This window comes from Callionymus lyra, chromosome 16 (assembly GCF_982586985.1).
Source record: "Callionymus lyra chromosome 16, fCalLyr1.hap1.1, whole genome shotgun sequence".
NCBI classification, from domain to species: Eukaryota; Metazoa; Chordata; class Actinopteri; order Syngnathiformes; family Callionymidae; genus Callionymus; species Callionymus lyra.
The window spans coordinates 11239039-11258541 of NC_141833.1; the positions used below are offsets into that span (position 1 = coordinate 11239039).

The following is a 19503-nucleotide window of genomic DNA, read 5'->3' on the forward strand; positions in this document are numbered from 1 at the left end:
TCATCGTCTATAACGGTACCTCTTGAAGTGGAACCACAGCTGAAAGATACCATTTGAAAACTGGCATCGGAAACCATGACGGTGAGAGTACTCCCACTCTCTGTTCACTATCTTAAATGCGATATCCTCGTACGGTGGGCCAGCATGGACTCTTAAGATGCCAAAGTCCTTGTTGTCGGGACTGGGCTCTAGAAAGTACTGCGGGGTCGAGCGCTTGTCGATCAGATCTGGGTAGAAGATATTGAACTTGTAACCTTGAACAATCTTGAGTGGCGGGTTGTCAAAGTCATAATGCGTCTGGTTATATTTGTTCCACTCGAAGCCAGTGTGTACTCGGTTAAAGAATCTCGGCTTCCTGGGTCGGTATTTGTCAGCCCACAGGTACATCTTCCCTGTGACTGGGATCTCCACGCTGAACTGGGCTTCGTTGTTATCCATTCCCTGTTTGGCTTGACGTACAAAGAAGTCCTCGGCACTCTCGCTGGCGTCACCTAACAGAAAGACAGGAAAAAGTCAAGCTTGAAGTAAGTCGTGTCATTTTATATGACAGACAGAACGAGGATGAGGCAGACACACAACCTTATGATACTGTGTGCCATTCGTACCTGTGACCTGCAACTGTCTACGTGCTAGCTGCAACTTGTGCGCATCTTCCTCTGCCGTTATCGTGTGTGTGTCGAGCGGCATCTCCGATGAAGTCAGAAGAGCTGGACTGTAGCGACCGGAGTCATACTCTGCTTGGCTTTGCTGGATAAGATCTTCCTCCGTCAATACAGCTTCCACAGAGTCGCCCTTCTCCTCTTCTCCCTTGTCTTCATCCTTCTTTCCTTCCTCGTCTTCAATCCCTCTGTTAGTGCTGGTTGATGTTGATGGACCAGGCTCATCATTCTCCTGTCCACTAGCTTCATTCACAGTTCTACCAGTTGATGATGAAAGGCTGGAATCTTCTCTGCTCCTGCTGTTTGGAAAACAAAAAATGTTCCTGAAGGATGAGGACTATTATAATAATATGCATTTTAATATGGTGCCATCTTACAATTTTGAAGACACCTTCAACACAACAGGCCTTAAAGAAGTTCATTTTTCCTCCGTGAAGGAACATACATTCAAACCCAATTGTGTCAAGACTCAAATTTGACACAATTATTGTCGTACTAGGACACAAACAAACTTACTCAATGCTCTCAGTCACTGGTTCATCCTTGATGATGGGGAACGATGGTTCGCTTTCCACTCCCTGTTCTTGTTTCAGCCTGAACAGCTTTTGGCGAAGCACATCCTGGTGTCGCTCTCTCAACCTGTAATCATTCATTGATAAACACATTTTAGTTTTTTGATTGGTTGAGACCTTGGGTTAGAAATGTAATTATTGAATAAGCGGAAGGTGTGGACCTTGCTCTCGCCATGTAGACGCGGACCTGTTGCAACAAGCTCTCCCAGTAGCCGATGTCGAGGTTAGATCCACCAGCTCGGATTTTCGTCTCGATGTTCAGATGTAGAGCCTGCAGTTGGCTGTATGTCTTACCTTTAAATACTATCTGAACATCCGTGCTTACAGCTGTGTTTATGCCTAAGACAATGATTATTTAACATGAATTAAATATGAAAGATTATCAGTTAATCAAGTGACTATTTGAAATGTGTGTTAAATCTAGATGATTGATTACAGTAAAGTTGTCATTTCCTTACAATATATTATTTGGATCAATTTGAGGATATATCTTCAATCCCTCCTTTGACCTCTGAAACCAGAGGTCAACCTTAAAATGTAAGGCTCAAATAAACTAATCAGACAGATCAGGTTGAGAGTTGAGGAGGCCACATCTGGCTCCACAGTTGTTTTTAATTTAGGTTCCTAATTTAAACTATTAGTACAGAGAGATAAGGAGAAAATAAATTCTGAAAAAACATAACTTCCTTATAGAAAAGTACATGTAAATAATGAATACACTTGTTGATTGTTGAATATATATTGAAGTTCCCCTTATAAAATACAAATATGTCAACATTGTTAACTTTAGTTTAACTTCCGTTTCATCAATTCCAGTTATTTTTTTGCTTTGTGTGTCAAACCCATCAGGAGAGCTGTCGCTTTCCAAAAAAATGACATTTTACTTTTATATGAATTACAGTAATTTACATTTCACACCTCAACATTTATTAATTCATTTAAATGTAGTAGGTTATTTATTCACCTCTTATATCATTTGTTTTTGTACATTAGAATTAACAGGGCAATGTTTGGAAGTTCATTTATTAGCATAGACATATCCGTACATTTTGAACAAGTAAGGAAATCTAATATCATGACAAATGCACACAGGTGTCTAAAATCAATAATGAAAAGTATCAGTAGAAACAATTTGCCACAGTTCATAGGACATAGGCTCCCTTTCATTGTCAACAGCTAATAGGACTTTTTTTGTTTGTTTTTTGCTATTTCCAAGGTCTGGGGTTACCTCATGAAACCCATCACCTGCTTCCACACATTCCCAATACAATTTCCAAGCTGCATCTGGTCAAAAAGTAACAACTCAAATGTGTATTAAATCTATGTATATGAATGATAATAATTGGTGCCACACATCGAAGATACAGCCAATGCTGCTGCTCAAAATTACTGCACATAAGTCAGCAGAGTAACTGTAAGAGATAGTCATTGAAGACTGAAAAGTAAATGCTCAACAAAAAAATACTACTTCATTGTACAATACTGAAATTAAGAAAAAAACTTACACATAAATCAACCTTCTTATAGTCATTTTGCAAGAGCTTACATTTCAAAGCATTATTGCAAAAGATTAAAGTACATTTTCACCAAGTGACTATTCTAATATGAATTCAAACAAAAAAAGAACTAATGGTTTCATCCTCCTCCGACGGATCGAAGATTTCAGCCAACATCTTGAACCGTGGTCCCCAGTTGTTCAGGTCCTGGTCTTGGTCATCAGAGCTGAATGAACAAATGGAGCTAAGACTTTCAGACACAGAGCCCTCTCCTTCATAGTGGAAGATCTGAACCACATCATGTGCTGGAACATTTGGATCTTTTGCTGCCACTTCCAGGTACTGAAGAGAGGAAAAAATGTCATGACTCTTTCTGTACTTTCTCCCTCACCTTCTGGTAGAAAGAATAGTTTGCTACACTTGTAGTTCATTATATCAAAGTATAGAGTAGGAATTGCATCCAAATCTACAGTAACATACATGCAGTTTTCTATTTTCAGTACAAAACAAAACCAAAAATGATTCAATGAAATATCTGGGATGTTGAGAAATGTACTAACTTGAACCAAACTGTAGTGTGTTACTTGAGCAGGACTTAAGGGCACTTTAAGAAGACACTCACCCTAATGATTAGGTCCGCAATGTTTGCTTGGTCTCCTGGTGGTCTGCATGGTTCGGAGGATCCAGATAGGCTTTTTGGATCCTTTTCTCTAGTTGATGCTTCCGGGTTATTGCATACTGGGTGGATATTTTCAGAGGCAAGCACAACGTTGGTGGCTGAAGCCATGGTGTTGTCAGTGGCACATACTGCGTTGGTTGGGGCCAGCGCAGCATTGGCGGGAGAAACCACATCATTGGTGGAGGCAGGTGAGGCGTTGTTGAGAGCAGGCACTGCGTTGACAGGGATGCTCAGGGCGTTGAGATTTATCGCATTCTGGGGCATAACAAGACACCATTAGCACTGAAATCTACCTCGCACTGTAGTAGACACATACCTCTTCGTCTTCTTGACCATTTTGAACGTTGCAATGTCCTCCTCTGCATAATTTCCAAGCCACTAACGACCCCACTTCAACATTAAGATATTTTGGGTTATTGAAGAAATGTAACATTGATGACACAAGAACTACTTAAAAACATATATATAAAGTTATTATAAAGTTATATACTGAAGTGAATGACACACATGATATCATAACGTTTCAAAGGTCCAGTTTACTGAGCTGAAATTTTTTTATACCCTTGTCAGGTTAACCATAAAAAGTATGGTTAACTCTGAGTTATTTTGCCCTGCCACCTACTTAGAAGGAGAATTCGTAAAAGTAATAAAAACTTTATTGTACCTTGACCCTTACAATGATGTATGCGATGGATCTACTGTTACGTTATTTTGCAATGATCATGATGATAGTAGAATAAGCAGAAAACTAGCCACATAACATTCTGTTCATTAACTTCATAAAGTGACGGTGGACTGAACTTACACAGAGTCACCACAAGTAGGACAGGGATGATGATGGCAGCGAGGAAACCGGCTTTATTGCTAGAATCCCTATTTGCCACCAGGATGATTAGAACTGTGGCTGTGCAGGAAGTTCCACTGGTATCTACAAAGATAAATACATTCATATATATTATATCGATATATATTTTTAATATTAAATCTATCTTTAATTATCTATCTCTAAAATTTATCTCATTACAAAATCTTTCCAACCCACATAGAGGCTTTTTTTTAAACCAACTCACAACAATGTTTACCCATTCACACACAATCACCCACTGATGTGACTAAGCTGTGACAGCATGATGTTCACCACCATAAGTAACAATCTAGTGTTCTTCTCAGGGACACAATGACATCATGGTTGGACATCATTGAACTGGCAACTTCTTAAGCCACAAGCTAATAAGTCGTGGGATTTGTTGACTACTTAAAGAGTTGTCGAAATATGATCCATGTATGTAAACCTTATAATATCCATAGCCTTGTTTGCAAATTGTTGGTTTAAATTTGCATGTGAATTACTGATATAATTCACAATTTAAGAATTTAAACCAATTATCATAATGCCTTCCATGTAACAGCATTTCTTTACAAATCAGTCCTAAAAATGTATACGTACAAAATGCCTTAAAGATTGGCAACAGTTTTTATGAAGGTATTTTATGTAATGCATTAAGGAACCCTTTCTAAGGAATAACAATGCATGCTGTTATAAGTTGACCAACATGATTATTAACTGTGTAACGTCTTTATATTAGGTCTTATGAATGCATTATAATGTCTGACGAATGTGCTCACAATATGTTATAAAAAAGACCTTCATAGAAGGTGTTACCTGATGATGATCTTAAGGTGTAGTATGATGCTAAGAGGAAACTTTTTCATCTCACCTGTAAGTTTGATTGTAACAGTGTACACCTGGTTTTTAACATGTGCAGAACTCCAATTGAAGCTGCTTTTTGCCACAATCTCTCCTGTATCTATATTGATGTCCAGCCAGTTCTCAGGGTCGTCGGTGATCTCAAACCTAAGGTAGATAAAGCAGACTTGTACATTGATTCCATCTTTAAAGACATGATTTGGGTTCATACCTCATGCCCAAATTCACTGGGTGAATGGCGATGTTGTTCTTCAGTGATGTGCCAGGAAGTACATTTTGGGGAACTTCAAGTTTGATCGGGTCCTCTGTGAAGCATGGTTCTTCGTCCTTGTCGATCACAGTGACAGTGACGCTTGCTAAAAAGTTTGTAGCTTTGCTCTTTATCAGGTTTATGTTCACTACTTGGAGAGTCAACTTGTGCTCCTTTGCAGACGCATAGTCCAAAGGCTGGAATGAAGTGACATCAGATTATTTATGTGTTTGTTCTGACATGTTGGATGTGCTGGTTTTTTCTAATCATGTTTAGATGAACAACAATGAAAGGATACATTTTGCATTTTAAAATATCAGATATCAAAGCATGATGAGAACAGTTTGTTTTGTTTTGTTTTGAATACTGTTTTGAATTATAAAAAGTATGACTAGCACTGTTTTGGAAAAAAAAGGTTATAGAATTGATAAAGTTATTAATAACTAAATGTTAACTTGAAGTTTGACATTTTGTTGAGCAGCCATTTTGACCTCATCTTAATGGTGCACAGTCATCAACGTCCTTTTTAGAAGGTAAGTAAGTAAGTAGGTAATTAGTATTTGTAGAACGCTATTCAAGACCAGGGTCACAAAGTGCTTAAACAATCAAAAAAATACCCAATAAAATAAATACTTAAATGGTCAAGACAACACAGAGACAAACACAAGAGTCTCAGTAAATCAAGAAAAAGCCAGCACGAATAAAATGTCTTGATGTTTCTTGAAGGAGTCAGTAAACTCCATCAAGCGCAGAGAGAGAGGACCCTTGAATAAAAGTTCAATGATCAGTCGGTTGTTCACGTCATTGAACATTTTTCAGCCTTTCTGAAATATAAACTGCCATTTTTATTGTGTTAAGTTTTTGTACCTTCACGACACTCAGGATCCCCTGGTTGGTCTCAGCATCTGTTCTTATGCTGAAATACCCTTGAGGATCATCATAGACAGAGTACTTAGCCTCCCAGTTTCCTGTTCCAGGTTCATCTCCTTCGGTCACGTTCACTCGGCCGATATCACCAAGTGTGTTCTCCAGGGCAGTCATGTGGTACTGAAAGAAGAAAACAGACTTGGACTACAAAGTAAAAGTTTGTCTATGTGATTGTTCGTTCTGAAATACTAACAAATGCTGGGCTGAACCCTGGGACGTGGTTGTTGATGTCAGTTACATTAATGATGACCATAGCTTCATTTGTGAGGCCTGTCCCACCCTTATCACTAACTTTGATTCTCAGCTGGAACGCTTTCACCACCTGAGACAAGAAATAATAATTTGGGGTACAATTAGTCTGTTTAGGAATTTCCCCACTGTGGGACAAAAAAGGAATATTTTATCTTATTGCATCTTTAAAATATTTGTCAGTGAAGTTAAGAAGCAGGTGAGATCAATCTTAGGGTCAGTTTTTACCTCTCTGTCCAGGACACTGTCTTTCATAGTGATAATTCCTGACGCCTTGTCCATCTCAAACATGGTCTTATTCAGGTCATTAACAGGGATGCTCTCCTGGCCAATGATGGAGTACACCAAGTCAGTGTTGATGCTGTGGGGTTTGTCTGCATCATCGGCTGATACTTGCATCACAACGGTGCCTGTGAACAAAATGTATCAAGTCCAGTTTCTTCATCTATAAGAGGTCAGACTTTTGATTAATGATGCAATTTTTTAAGTGACCAGAGATTACACCCAGCTTCTTTCTTTGATTCTGAATCAATTTATCGGTCTAATCAATAACTGTGATTTATATAGACTTTATATGTATTTTTCCCAAGTTACCTGGGGGTGAGAATTCCAGGACAGAACCAGTGAACACTTGCTGAGTGAAGACTGGTTTGTTGTCATTCAAGTCTTGCACAAGAATTGTAATGGGCGCTGGCTTCTCAAGGTACTCTCCACTTAATGACACGGCAAAAACTATCAACTGCAAACACAAAGAAGGGATGTATGGTGAAACTGTAAAATGCTTTATTGTTCTACTACTATTAATAATAATACTTATTTATTTTATATATACATCACGTATTATTCCATTTGCACCTTCAGTCAGAGACTTGAAGTACAGCTTACCTCAAAACTCTGGTGTGTCTCTCTATCTAGTGACTCTTTGAGCCAAATTCGTCCAGTACTTTCATCTATTTCAAACATCTCTGGTCCCTGCATCTTGTAAAGCCCCTCACCTTTGGAAAACCTTTCTGACTGAACCTGAAATGACAAGAGAAACACATTTAACATCAAGTATATTTTTCATTTACATCTGCTACCATACATTTATTTGTATTATTATTTATTGATTTGTTTGTGAATGAACATGTGTGTGTATAAACCTGTTTACCTTGGTGACTGTTTGGAATCCTATGGTATTTTCCCAAACATTGAATGGAGCTTTTAAAGACTCTCTCCATGGATAAATAGTTCTCGAAACCATTTTTGGATCCTTCCCAACATCTTCACTCCAAACCTGAACCAACTAAAAAAAAGGCAAAAACATGTATAGGCAATTAAAACAAAGGTAAACATACATATAGACATACAGCAGCACCATTAAAACCATACCACAGTTTACATATTCACTACAATCACATGGAAGTTTATTTATTTTAGTGATTTCATATAATGCAGTCTTTGTATAGAAAAAGATAAATGCCACACTAGGGAATGACCTGTCCTTCAAAATGTTTTGAAATCCAAATGAGGACGATGTTTGATTGTAACTTTGAAGAAAATGATGTCACCTTACACATCAAACATCATGGAAAATACAGTAATATTAAAAAGAAATGAGTTATAGAATATTGTTTAAAGAAAAGCCAGAGCAAAATAATATTATTATATTGCAAAGAAATAAAATGTACTCTAGAGCCAGGAGTTAGTAAACACTTACGCCAAATAGTGGAGAAGTCAACACCCATAAGGTGAATGCAAGAGAATACATTTCTTCTTCTTCTTCTTCAGGAAACACTGGAAAGGAATAATATCCACTTTAAAATCCAGAATAAGAACTCTCATTACAACATATAAAGGATTTGAAATGAAAGTACTTACGATGAATGAAAGACTTACGTTTCTAAAAACAAACCTCACAAAGCTTAAATAAATACAGTATAAAGGCATTATAGTGTAAACACATAGAGATAAGGGACATAAAAGCCTGCTTCTTATCGAGCCAAAAGTCAACGGATTAAGTAGAATTTTCTTGTGAGCAAAGTCTAATGCCAACAGAGAAATAATAAAAGAGATTTCAAGCAGAATATGTGAATAGTTTAAATTTAATTCAGGAAAATTAAGATTAAAGACACATGTATGCTCTGTATTTTTTCTATAGCAGATGCTATCTAGTGTTAGTTTGCTGCAATGCTGTGTAAGGATATGACAACTTTACTGTAATCGATCATCTAGAGTTAACACACATTTCAAATAATCACTTGATTAATCTTTCATATTTAATTCATATTAAATAATCATTGCCTTTCTTTAGAAATTCATGTGTGCTCAGCAATTCTTTAGGTCAGTTCACACTGAGAAAGACAACGCAATCTCTCAATGGTGCCATTTTGTCTCTGGGACCAAGGACACATCTGCTTAATTCAACTGATAAACAGATTCTCTCTAGATGACCAAACTCCGGTAACTTTCCACTACCAACACGTGAGACGGCCATCTTAGAAATCAAGTGTTTAGAGCAGGGGTGCTCACACTTTTTCGGTTCACGAGCTACTTTCATAATTGTCAAGTTCAAAAGATCTACCTTCAACAAATTTTCTCAACGTAAGTTAGAACATACTTTACTCAGATGACTTGCATTGAATGAAGTGAATGCACTGATAATCAGTCATGATGGAAGGATGTGTGGATTTAATAATCTTCATAGAAATGCTGACTTATATAAATAACTAGAGTCAGTCAGTAAGAAGCATATTTCCTCATAAGAAGATACTTTTAAGTGTCTTCCAAAAATGTCCATGAGACCTGGTCTTAAGCTCAGTGTCAGCCTTTGTTAAATCTCATCCTCCACTGCAGACAAGTTCAGACTCGTATGTTCAAAGAATTGCATTGATTTCCAACTAAAAATGGTCATTCATTCGAACCCAAATGATGCACAAAACATATTCATGTGTAAGAATCTGTGCTTGACACGAATTCAAGCCCTTTTCCTTTGTTCATCAAAATCAACAAAGAATTCAGACGGGTTCATCCCTTTCCATGCCTACATTTTAACATGCCGATCATATTTAAATGAAGGACAAGACTTAAATTTCTCCATTTTTGTGATCATGAAAAAACAAAAACAATGAAAACATGAATTCAAACTAACAGTTTATATTTGTTAATTTTAAACATGTCTGATATGAATCACACAAGTGGATTATTTACATTTTAAAACATCTTCAGATGAAGTTTAACGAGAATAAAACTGTTAACCAGTAACTTCACATCATCATCGCTTTGTCTGATCGTCTCTGACGTCATTAGAATGTGTGTCTCACCTGCAACTGTTTAACGTGTTTGGGTTTCAGCCTATTCTTATTATATTCGTGAGATAAAGGTAATTTACAAATAGTCATCATGTGATGGTGTATTAATACAAGTGTGTTTTAAGGACGCGATCACAAAAGGAAAACCAGCCTTTGTTGCGCTTTCATTGGAACCTGCAGCTTCACTTTGATGGAATTGACGTCATGTTTCTGTGACTCTCGTAGAGAAGAACCTGAACTGATCAAACGCACATTATTTTGTTCGATATATTATTTAAAAAAATTTTAATTATAATTCTCGTAATATCGTTTTTCTGAATTGCGTAAAATGGCTGTCGCACGTTTTGCTCTTTTTATTTATTATTATGAACTTTGCCGAGCGTTCAGTGGAAGAGGCTGGAGCTCTGTTTGGCTGCTGTGCATGTCAATCAAATTGTTAACCAACCGCTGCAATAACTATTTAATTGACATGCACAGCAGCCAACCAGAGCTCTCTTTACTATTTTCTTATATCATATTTTATTAAATCACGCGATCTACTCGCAATAGCTTCGATCGCGATCAACGTATTGCCCACCCCTGGTTTAGAGTAACTGACCAATCATACAAGGATGAAATGGAAGAATGTTTTAATTCTGAGCAAAAGGTAATATTGTCAATGTTCACAATCAATAAACATGAATACATAAAATGAGGATATATATTTTAACACTTCAATGAGAATATATATATATATATATATATATATATATATATATATATATATATATATATATAAATATATATGTGGATCAATTTGAGGATATATCTCCAATCCCTCATTTTAAGGTTGACCTCTGAAACCAGAGGTCAACCTTAAAATGTAAGGCTCAAATAAACTAATATCAAACGATTCCTTTATATATAGTACGTAAGTAAGTAAAATATGAGGTTATTAATTCGTCCCCACCCATCAGAGCTCATCATGATCTTCCAACAACAGATCAGGTTGAGAGTTGAGAAGGCCACATCTGGCTCCACAGTGTTTATTTTAGGTTCCTAAAATTTATTTTAGGAACTAAATTAAATTAAATTAAATTATTTTAGGTTCCTAATTAGGTTCCTAATTTTAACTATTAGTACAGAGAGATAAGTTGAAAATAAATTCTAAAAAAAACATAACTTCCTTATAGAAAAGTACATGTAAATAATGAATACACTTGTTGATTATAAGTGTTAATATATATTGAAGTTCCCCTTATAAAATGCTGTCACTAAAAATGACATTTTACTTTTATATGAATTACAGTAATTTACATTTCACACCTCAACATTTATTAATTCATTTAAATGTAGTAAGTTATTTAATCACCTCTTATATCATTTGTTTGTGTACCTTAGAATTAACAGGGCAATGTTTGGAAGTTCATTGATTAGCATAGACATATCAGTACATTTTAAACAAGTAAGGAAATATAAAATCATGACAAATGCACACAGGTTTCTAAAATCAATAATGAAAAGTATCAGTAAAAACAATTAATTCCACAGTTCATAGGATATAGGCTCCCTTTCATTGTCAACAGCTAATAGGACCTTTTTCTTTTTTTTGCTATTTCCAAGGTCTAGGGTTGCTCCAGGCTCCATGAACCCATCACCTGCTTCCACACATTCCCATTACAATTTCCAAGCTGCATCTGGTCAAAAAGTAACAACTCAAATGTGTATTACATCTATGTATATGAATGATAATAATTGGTGCCACACATCGAAGATACAGCCAATGCTGCTGCTCAAAATTACTGCACATAAGTCAGCAGAGTAACTGTAAGAGATAGTCATTGAAGACTAAAAGGTAAATGCTCAACAAAAAAATACTACTTCATTGTACAATACTGAAATTAAGAAAAAAACTTGCATATAAATCAACCTTCTTATAGTCATTTTTCAAGAGCTTACTTTCAAAGCATTATTGCAAGAGATTAAAGTACATTTTCACCAAGTGACTATTCTAATATTCAAACAAAAACAGAACTAATGTTTTCATCCTCCTCAGACGGATCGAAGATTTCAGCCAACATCTGGAACCGTGGTCCCCAGTTGTTCAGGTCCTGGTCTTGGTCATCAGAGCTGAATGAACAAATGGAGCTAAGACTTTCAGACACAGAGCCCTCTCCTTCATAGTGGAAGATCTGAACCACATCATGTGCTGGAACATTTGGATCTTTTGCTGCCACTTCCAGGTGCTGAAGAGAGGAAACAATGTCATGACTCTTTCTGTACTTTCTCCCTCACCTTCTGGTAGAAAGAATAGTTTGCTACACTTAGTAGTTAATTATATCAAAGTATAGAGTAGGAATTGCATCCAAATCTACAGTAACATACATGCAGTTTTCTATTTTCAGTACAAAACAAAACCAAAAATGATTCAATGAAATATCTGGGATGTTGAGAAATTTACTAACTTGAACCAAACTGTAGTGTGTTACTTGAGCAGGACTTAAGGGCACTTTAAGGAGACACTCACCCTAATGATTAGGTCCGCAATGTTTACTTGATCTCCTGCTGGTCTGCATGGTTCGGAGGATCCAGATAGGCTTTTTGGATCCTTTTCTCCAGTTGATGCTTCCGGGTTATTGCATACTGGGTGGATATTTTCAGAGGCAGGCACAACGTTGGTGGCTGAAGCCATGGTGTTGTCAGTGGCACATACTGCGTTGGTTGGGGCCAGCGCAGCATTGGCGGGAGAAACCACGTCATTGGTGGGGGCAGGTGAGGCGTTGTTGAGAGCAGGTACTGCGTTGTCAGGGATGCTCAGGGCGTTGAGATTTATCGCATTCTGGGGCATAACAAGACACCATTAGCACTGAAATCTACCTCGCACTGTAGTAGACACATACCTCTTCGTCTTCTTGACCATTTTGAACGTTGCAATGTCCTCCTCTGCATAATTTCCAGGCCACTAACGACCCCACTTCAACATTAAGATATTTTGGGTTATTGAAGTAATGTAACATTGATGACACAAGAACTACTTAAAAACATATATATAAAGTTATTATAAAGTTATCTACTGAAGTGAATGACACACATGATATCATAACGTTTCAAAGGTCCAGTTTACTGAGCTGACATTTTTTTATACCCTTGTCAGGTTAACCATAAAAAGTACGGTTAACTCTGAGGTATTTTGCCCTGCGGAAAACTAGCCACATAACATTCTGTTCATGAACTTAATGAAGTGACGGTGGATTGAATTTACACAGAGTCACCACAAGTAGGACAGAGATGATGATGGCAGCGAGGAAACCGACTTTATTGCTAGAATCCCTATTTGCCACCAGGATGATTAGAACTGTGGCTGTGCAGGAAGCTCCACTGGTATCTACAAAGATAAATACATTCATATATATTATATCTATATATTTTTAATATTAAAATCTCATTACAAAATCATTCCAACCCACATAGAAGCTTTTTTCAAACCAACTCACAACAATGTTTACCCATTCACACACAATCACCCAACTGATGTGACTAAGCTGTGACAGCATGATGTTCAACATGAAAGCGTGGAGTCTTGATGAGATGTCCTAAAGCGCTCTCTAAACGAAGTTGTAGGGCTTTGTACAGCAGCCATAGATACAGCCGAGGAGAGCGTCAAGTGGGGGATTCCTTGAACCACCAGAACGACGTTATTCACTTTCTTCAACTAGACGGGCATCTTTTGCTTGATCCATTTCCGTTTGTTCTATTGGTTGATTTTTAGAAGCGACTATTTTATGAGGATATTACAATTTCTTTACTTTTTAAGGTTTGAATAAGGTAAAGCTCTTACTGTAGCGGCACTGACTGATATTGACGAGCCATCTCTTCAACTGATGATGAGCACCTTGTTTATTGAAGTTGAAGATTTGAAGTATAAATGGATCTCAGCATCACAAAATATATGCAATAATATTTAAACAAAGAAAACAATAATTTCCTTTAGCAAAACCGTATTAGCACTCTTACTTATTAACTTTAGCATTAACACAAATCAAACCAAATACTACACACTTTTTTTATACATATATAATATATGTGTATACATATATATATATATATATATATAGAGAGAGAGAGAGATAAATAGATATATAGATATATATATATCTATATATATACACATATATTATATATGTATAAAACCATGTGTAGTATATAGATATATAGATATATAGATATATAGATATATAGAGATATTAGGACAGAAATGTCCTAACCATAATATGTATACAAAATAATATATAATAATATATAATATATATACACAAAAAAGTTTGAAAAAAACATTTTTGATTGAAGTTGCTTTTTTTTATATATTTTTTAATGGAAGTCATTTTTTTGTTATTGAGTAATAACCTCCATTCATATGTCACTGCTGCCAAACAGTACAACAAAGTTAAGGCAGTCACTGTCTTTGATCTTTTATGCCTTTATTACGTCACAGCTTTTTAGTCTTTAAAGCCTTTGTTCCTTTAATTTTAACATCATATATACAGTTGTGTCCATCCAAGTTCTATTTAGACATTTGTTTGGAGGAGAAAAGTAATAATGATTCTAGAGTTCACTTTCTTCGGACTTCTGCTGCCGGTCCTGGCCTGAGCACCGGACCCTGTCCCTCGCAGATTTGTGCCTTATGACAGTAAGTTACACTCATTACTTTGTTCTTGATACATTAGTCCAGTAGTTTATTCATCTTTAATGATACATTAGTCCAGTAGTTTATTCATCAATAATGATACATTAGTCCAGTAGTTTATTCATCAATAATGATACATTAGTCCAGTAGTTTTTTCATCATTAATGATACATTATTCCAGTAGTTTATTCATCTTTAATGATACATTAGTCCAGTAGTTTATTCATCATTAATGATTAATAGTCCAGTAGTTAATTCATCAATAATGATACATTAGTCCAGTGGTGTATTCATTATTTATCTTCTACCAAGGTGACAATAATCGCACATTTCATGAGGAGGGAGTGTTGGACTACTCCACCATGCTGCTGAGGGAGGACCTGGGCCTGCTGATGGTGGGTGCCAGTGGGATGGTGTACGCCCTCGACCTCAACGACATCACCAAGAAAAATGACTCAGTAAGAACTTTTTATAGTGTATTATATTATATTATATAGTCACTGTATTCACTATAGTGAATCTTTGGAAAACTTTACACCTTCCCCTCGATTCTTCTTTATAGTCAAGATTGTCTTCATTGGTTCTTTTTCCCTTTTAACTTATATTGTCTCAAAACTTGAGCTTTCCTTACTTCAATAAAATGTGAATTAATTCCTGTTACAATGAGCATAAATCATCGAACCAAGCATTACTTGAACTATTTACTATAAATCGTTTAAATAATTTGTTATATTTAGGTCCAATGGGATGTGCCACCAGCAGAGGTCACTGCTTGTGGATTTAAGGGAAAGGATCCAGTAGTGAGTTGAATTAAAAAAAAATGTGTATGAAAGAAAACTTGGTGAAATAATCACATTTTGTCTTACACATTTTTAGATTCACTGCAGAAACCAGTTTAAAACTCTGCTGAAAAGACAAGACAACAAGATGTATGTGTGTGGAACCAATGCTTTCAACCCAAAATGTGACTACATGGTGAGAAATGTTTACTTTAACAATATGATTTGAAAGGATGTCACAGATTAACTTATTAAAAACTGCATATGCCCCAGTAAGTATCATTGTTTAAAAAAGGAAAATTCATTATTGAATAAATACACAATATTTATACAAAAATACAAATTTATGAGGAATGTTAATGTTTAAACAGCTTAGCTCGAGTCCGCCAGCCAGTGACTATTTTATTTGCTACACACAAAATCTGTTATCCAGTTACGGAAGCTTATGATAGAGCAGTGTGGTGTTTTTCTTTCTTAGTGAAAAAAGCTACAACAACTTTAAACTATTAATACGCAACAATAAAAATGATCTTATATGTATTATCGTGTAAGAGCAGTCAAGTGTTTTGTTTAAAGATTGCCCACAAACAAATGTGTTTACACATTTATCTCTTGTAGTCGTACAACGATGGAAAATTGACTCTTGAGAACCAAATAAAGTCCGGTAAAGGACGTTGCCCGTATGACCCCTTCGAAAGATCAGCCTCTCTCATGCTAGGTGAGCAGAATGTTGTACATCTGAACTCCTTTTCTACAGCTTCTTTTTTTAAATTGCCTTTTACTTTTCAAGACAATGATCTGTACTCGGCTACATCAGTGAACTTTCGAGCGACTGAGTCTGTCCTGATGCGGCGTTCCACAACCTTCATTCGAACTGATTATAGAAGATCCTGGTTTTATGGTGAAGTTACATTTCATAAAGTTTTTATCATTACTTGTTGCATGTGTGCTATTTTACTGATTAACATGTTTCTCTTATTTCAATGTGATTAACAGACCCTGAATTTGTTTCCCTGGAGATGATGCCTGAGAGTCAAAACAGTGTCACCGGAGATGATGACAAGATCTACTTGTTCTTTAGTGAGACAGCAATGGAGTACGATAGCTACAAGCAGGTGCTTGTTAGCCGGATTGCTCGAGTCTGCAAGGTAAGAACAAACAGAAGGGCAACTTGGGATTTCAAGAGGTGGTTACTAAGGCAGTGGAAAATCATGTTCACTCCCAGTCAAAAAGAAAAATCCAGGGCATTGAAAAACATTGAAGGCTGTTACTGACCTTAAACACTTTTTAATATTCTCCACTGTTTTAAGCTTAGCTTAAAGTTACATGGATGGAATTTCATCACCCAATCATAATTCCGCTTGCTCTGACTGTAGTCAGTCTCGTTAAGCCTGAAAACTGCAATTCCAAGATGGCCATGACTGTTTACCTACAGATGGTTGACTTGAAGTCCATATTTTATACAGTCCACAGGAAAACAACTGCCTTGTCCTCCAACCTTAGCACAAATACCTTCAACGTTCAAGCATTTTTCTGATGTTTCAGGGCGATCATGGAGGTCTGAGGACTTTGCAGGACAAGTGGACATCATTTGTTAAAGCAACACTAGAATGTCCAGTCCCTGACTCCAAACTGCCGTACATCATCCAGGACACATTCCGCTGGTGTGACCCCCAAAAAGACTGGAAGTCATGTTTGTTCTTCGCTGTCTTCACATCACAGACGTATGAAGATTTAACATTCGGACATAATTTGATTCGTTTCCTTTCCGATGTGAATTAATCTCAAATATATATTTCAGCTCCTCGAGAGAGATTTCTGCTGTGTGTGCGTACCGTGTGTCAGAGATCAGCAGGGTTTTAGCTGAAGGAAGATTCATGACGGAAGGACTGGTAAATGGAATTCATTCTAAATGGGTACTCCACAACGGAATATTGCCAGTGCCTCGTCCTGGTTCGGTAAATTAACCCCCTTTTATATGCAGATCATTTTGATTAAACTTGCCAGGACTTCTTAAGTTTTGATAACCATTGCTCCTCTCTTTTCCATCTCTAGTGCATCGATGATGCTGCACGTAACGCCAGCATCACTCAGAGTTCTGACCTTCCTGGAAAAACTCTCTTGTTTATTCAAAAAAATACACTTATTGGTGAACCAATAATGCCAATAGGAAAGAAACCTTTACTGATTAGAAAGGGAATCAAATTCACACGGATAGTCATTGACCAAGTTCAGTCGGTGGACGGTGACAACCATCATGTGATGTTCATTGGGACAGGTGTGTATATGTGACAGGATGTAATGAATAATTGTATAAATACATGTGTAATTGTTCGCCACATTTACATCTTTTAATATAAGAGGGGGGAACCATCGTGAAAGCTGTGAACTATGATGGAGAGATGTTCGTCATTGAGGAAGTTCAAGTCTTTAAGACCTCAGAGCCCATCAAGATTCTCAAGTTCTCCAATGTCACGGTAATGTCATGACAGAGTGTTGAGCTTCATGTTGAGTTCAATCCCTGAAAATATTCTTTTTTTTCTGATGTGCAGCGTCAGATCTACGCAGGCTCAGACTCTGGAGTAGTACAGATGTCCCTGTCCTCCTGTGGAAGATCTTTGACTTGCATGGACTGTGTTCTTGCCAGAGACCCTTACTGTGGCTGGGACCACGCTGCTGGCAAATGTTCAACTCTTTCTGCTACACAGAGGTGAGTATCTGTTGGGGGATTGCCCATCTCTGCTGCTAATACATTGAACTTATGATTGTGCATCTCTAGAGATCTGATTCAGAGTGTCAAAGATGGCAACGCCTCTCTCTGTCCACAAGGAGGTGAGTAAGGCAAACATGTTGGATGTTTTGGCTTCCCTATTATAAATAGTTCTGATAAGATATGCATTATTTCAGCCTCGTTTTCAGCGCCCGTCCAGAAAGTGATACAAGCCAAACCTGATTTGGGGTCCTTGAAGCTTCCCTGCTCTTCAGAGTCAATGCTGGCAACAATAATGTGGGAGAAAGATGGAGTCCCTCTGGTCCCTTCATCTCAACATCTGCACCAACAAGATGGACTGCTCATCATAAGTGTCTCACACGCTGACACCGGTAACTACAGCTGCCTGTCTGTGGAGCGATCGAAGGGAGATGAGTACAGCACAACTGTTGTCCAGTACAATGTTGTCACCTTAGACTTTGAAGAATCTGAATCCCAGAATAATGATGCCATCAGCATTGTTAATAATATTGTTTTGGTGCTGCTATCCATGTTTCTCTTGGGCCTTTTGACATGGAACATATTCAAAGGCCACCTATTCAAGTCACTTTCATGTAGGAGGAGTCGACAACAAACGCCTGCAGTCTTTATTATACAGGTTTAATGTTTGTGAGGTTTGATGATCATAAGCAGATGAAGACTCATAGTTTCTCACCTCTATAAAAATGGACCTGAAAAAGGTTTTAGTTAATACTTTTAAGATCTTTTGGAGTTCTATATCAAACTAGTGTTGTAACTTAATTTCTTGTAAATGGTTCAACTATGCTTAAGTATAATTTATATACAACATACGACAAAAATAGTATCAACAGAATTTTGATTTATTTTTTTCAGGTTAGTTGTTTCAATTCTGTTAATAAAGTGCAGATAATACAACCCTTTATAATAACTATTTTGTGGTATTTTTAAGATGAATCTCAACTTGTAATTAACATTGAACAACACGTGTAATGTCTACATTTATCTTGTTTTTTTTTTAAGTTTAAAAGCAGAAAAGGATGTTGTGTTGCTTAAATATTATTAATTTTAACATAGATATCTTATCTTTCTGTTTCATGCACATGAATTGAATATTTTCCTTCAAACCCTAATAAAATGATTTTCTTGATATACTGTTTTTTTCTATACATGTTGGTATACTTTACTATTGCAGGTTATGCAAATATGCATTTCATGTTTTCATTTGAACCACTTTATGACATTGGTTAAATATGAATATATTAATATTACATTAATAGTTTTTTTCTGGTTTCATTTCAGCATTTTATTTTGTTAAACTGTATTATTTTTTTTCTCACAATCACAAAATCACTATTTATTTCTGACATTTCTCTCCATACTTAACTTGAAATTTTCCAATTCAGCTTTATTAACAAATATCTTGGGTCCTTACTACTCATTTGGCCCCAAAACATGAGTTGTTTTTTCTGCTGTAAGTGAATTGCTAGAAAGAAAGTCTAA

The 19503-nt window shown here is 36.5% G+C and overlaps 3 protein-coding genes and 1 long non-coding RNA gene across 4 annotated transcripts; 2 read left to right on the forward strand and 2 right to left on the reverse strand.

Annotated features, from left to right (window-relative positions):
* On the reverse strand, window positions 1-1564 carry LOC148063674 (splicing factor Cactin-like). The gene is made up of 4 exons (XM_087811348.1): window positions 1393-1564; window positions 1176-1298; window positions 606-958; window positions 1-491 (listed from the first exon to the last, which is right to left on the reverse strand). The coding sequence occupies exons 1-4, from the start codon at window positions 1404-1406 to the stop codon at window positions 1-3; spliced, it is 981 nt and encodes a 326-aa protein (XP_087667474.1). The 5' UTR covers window positions 1407-1564.
* A 1277-nt stretch (window positions 1565-2841) lies between these two features.
* Window positions 2842-9876, reverse strand: LOC148063675 (cadherin-15-like). Its single transcript, XM_087811814.1, has 14 exons — window positions 9843-9876; window positions 8240-8316; window positions 7691-7825; window positions 7426-7560; window positions 7135-7279; window positions 6769-6950; window positions 6485-6613; window positions 6232-6411; window positions 5326-5561; window positions 5125-5261; window positions 4212-4334; window positions 3723-3796; window positions 3350-3661; window positions 2842-3069 (listed from the first exon to the last, which is right to left on the reverse strand). Exons 2-14 carry the CDS (start codon window positions 8288-8290, stop codon window positions 2842-2844), a joined length of 2067 nt encoding a protein of 688 aa, XP_087667940.1. The 5' UTR covers window positions 8291-8316; window positions 9843-9876.
* Window positions 9877-14834: 4958 nt separating this feature from the next.
* On the forward strand, window positions 14835-17986 carry LOC148063676 (semaphorin-4E-like). Its single transcript, XM_087811815.1, has 11 exons — window positions 14835-14951; window positions 15231-15293; window positions 15370-15468; window positions 15891-15990; window positions 16063-16173; window positions 16269-16420; window positions 16818-16996; window positions 17074-17230; window positions 17328-17550; window positions 17634-17749; window positions 17825-17986. The coding sequence occupies exons 1-11, from the start codon at window positions 14856-14858 to the stop codon at window positions 17984-17986; spliced, it is 1458 nt and encodes a 485-aa protein (XP_087667941.1). The 5' UTR covers window positions 14835-14855.
* A 63-nt stretch (window positions 17987-18049) lies between these two features.
* On the forward strand, window positions 18050-19150 carry LOC148063677 (uncharacterized). Its single transcript, XR_015713554.1, has 2 exons — window positions 18050-18104; window positions 18180-19150. It is a non-coding gene; the product is annotated as an uncharacterized LOC148063677 (long non-coding RNA).
* Window positions 19151-19503: the final 353 nt, after the last annotated feature.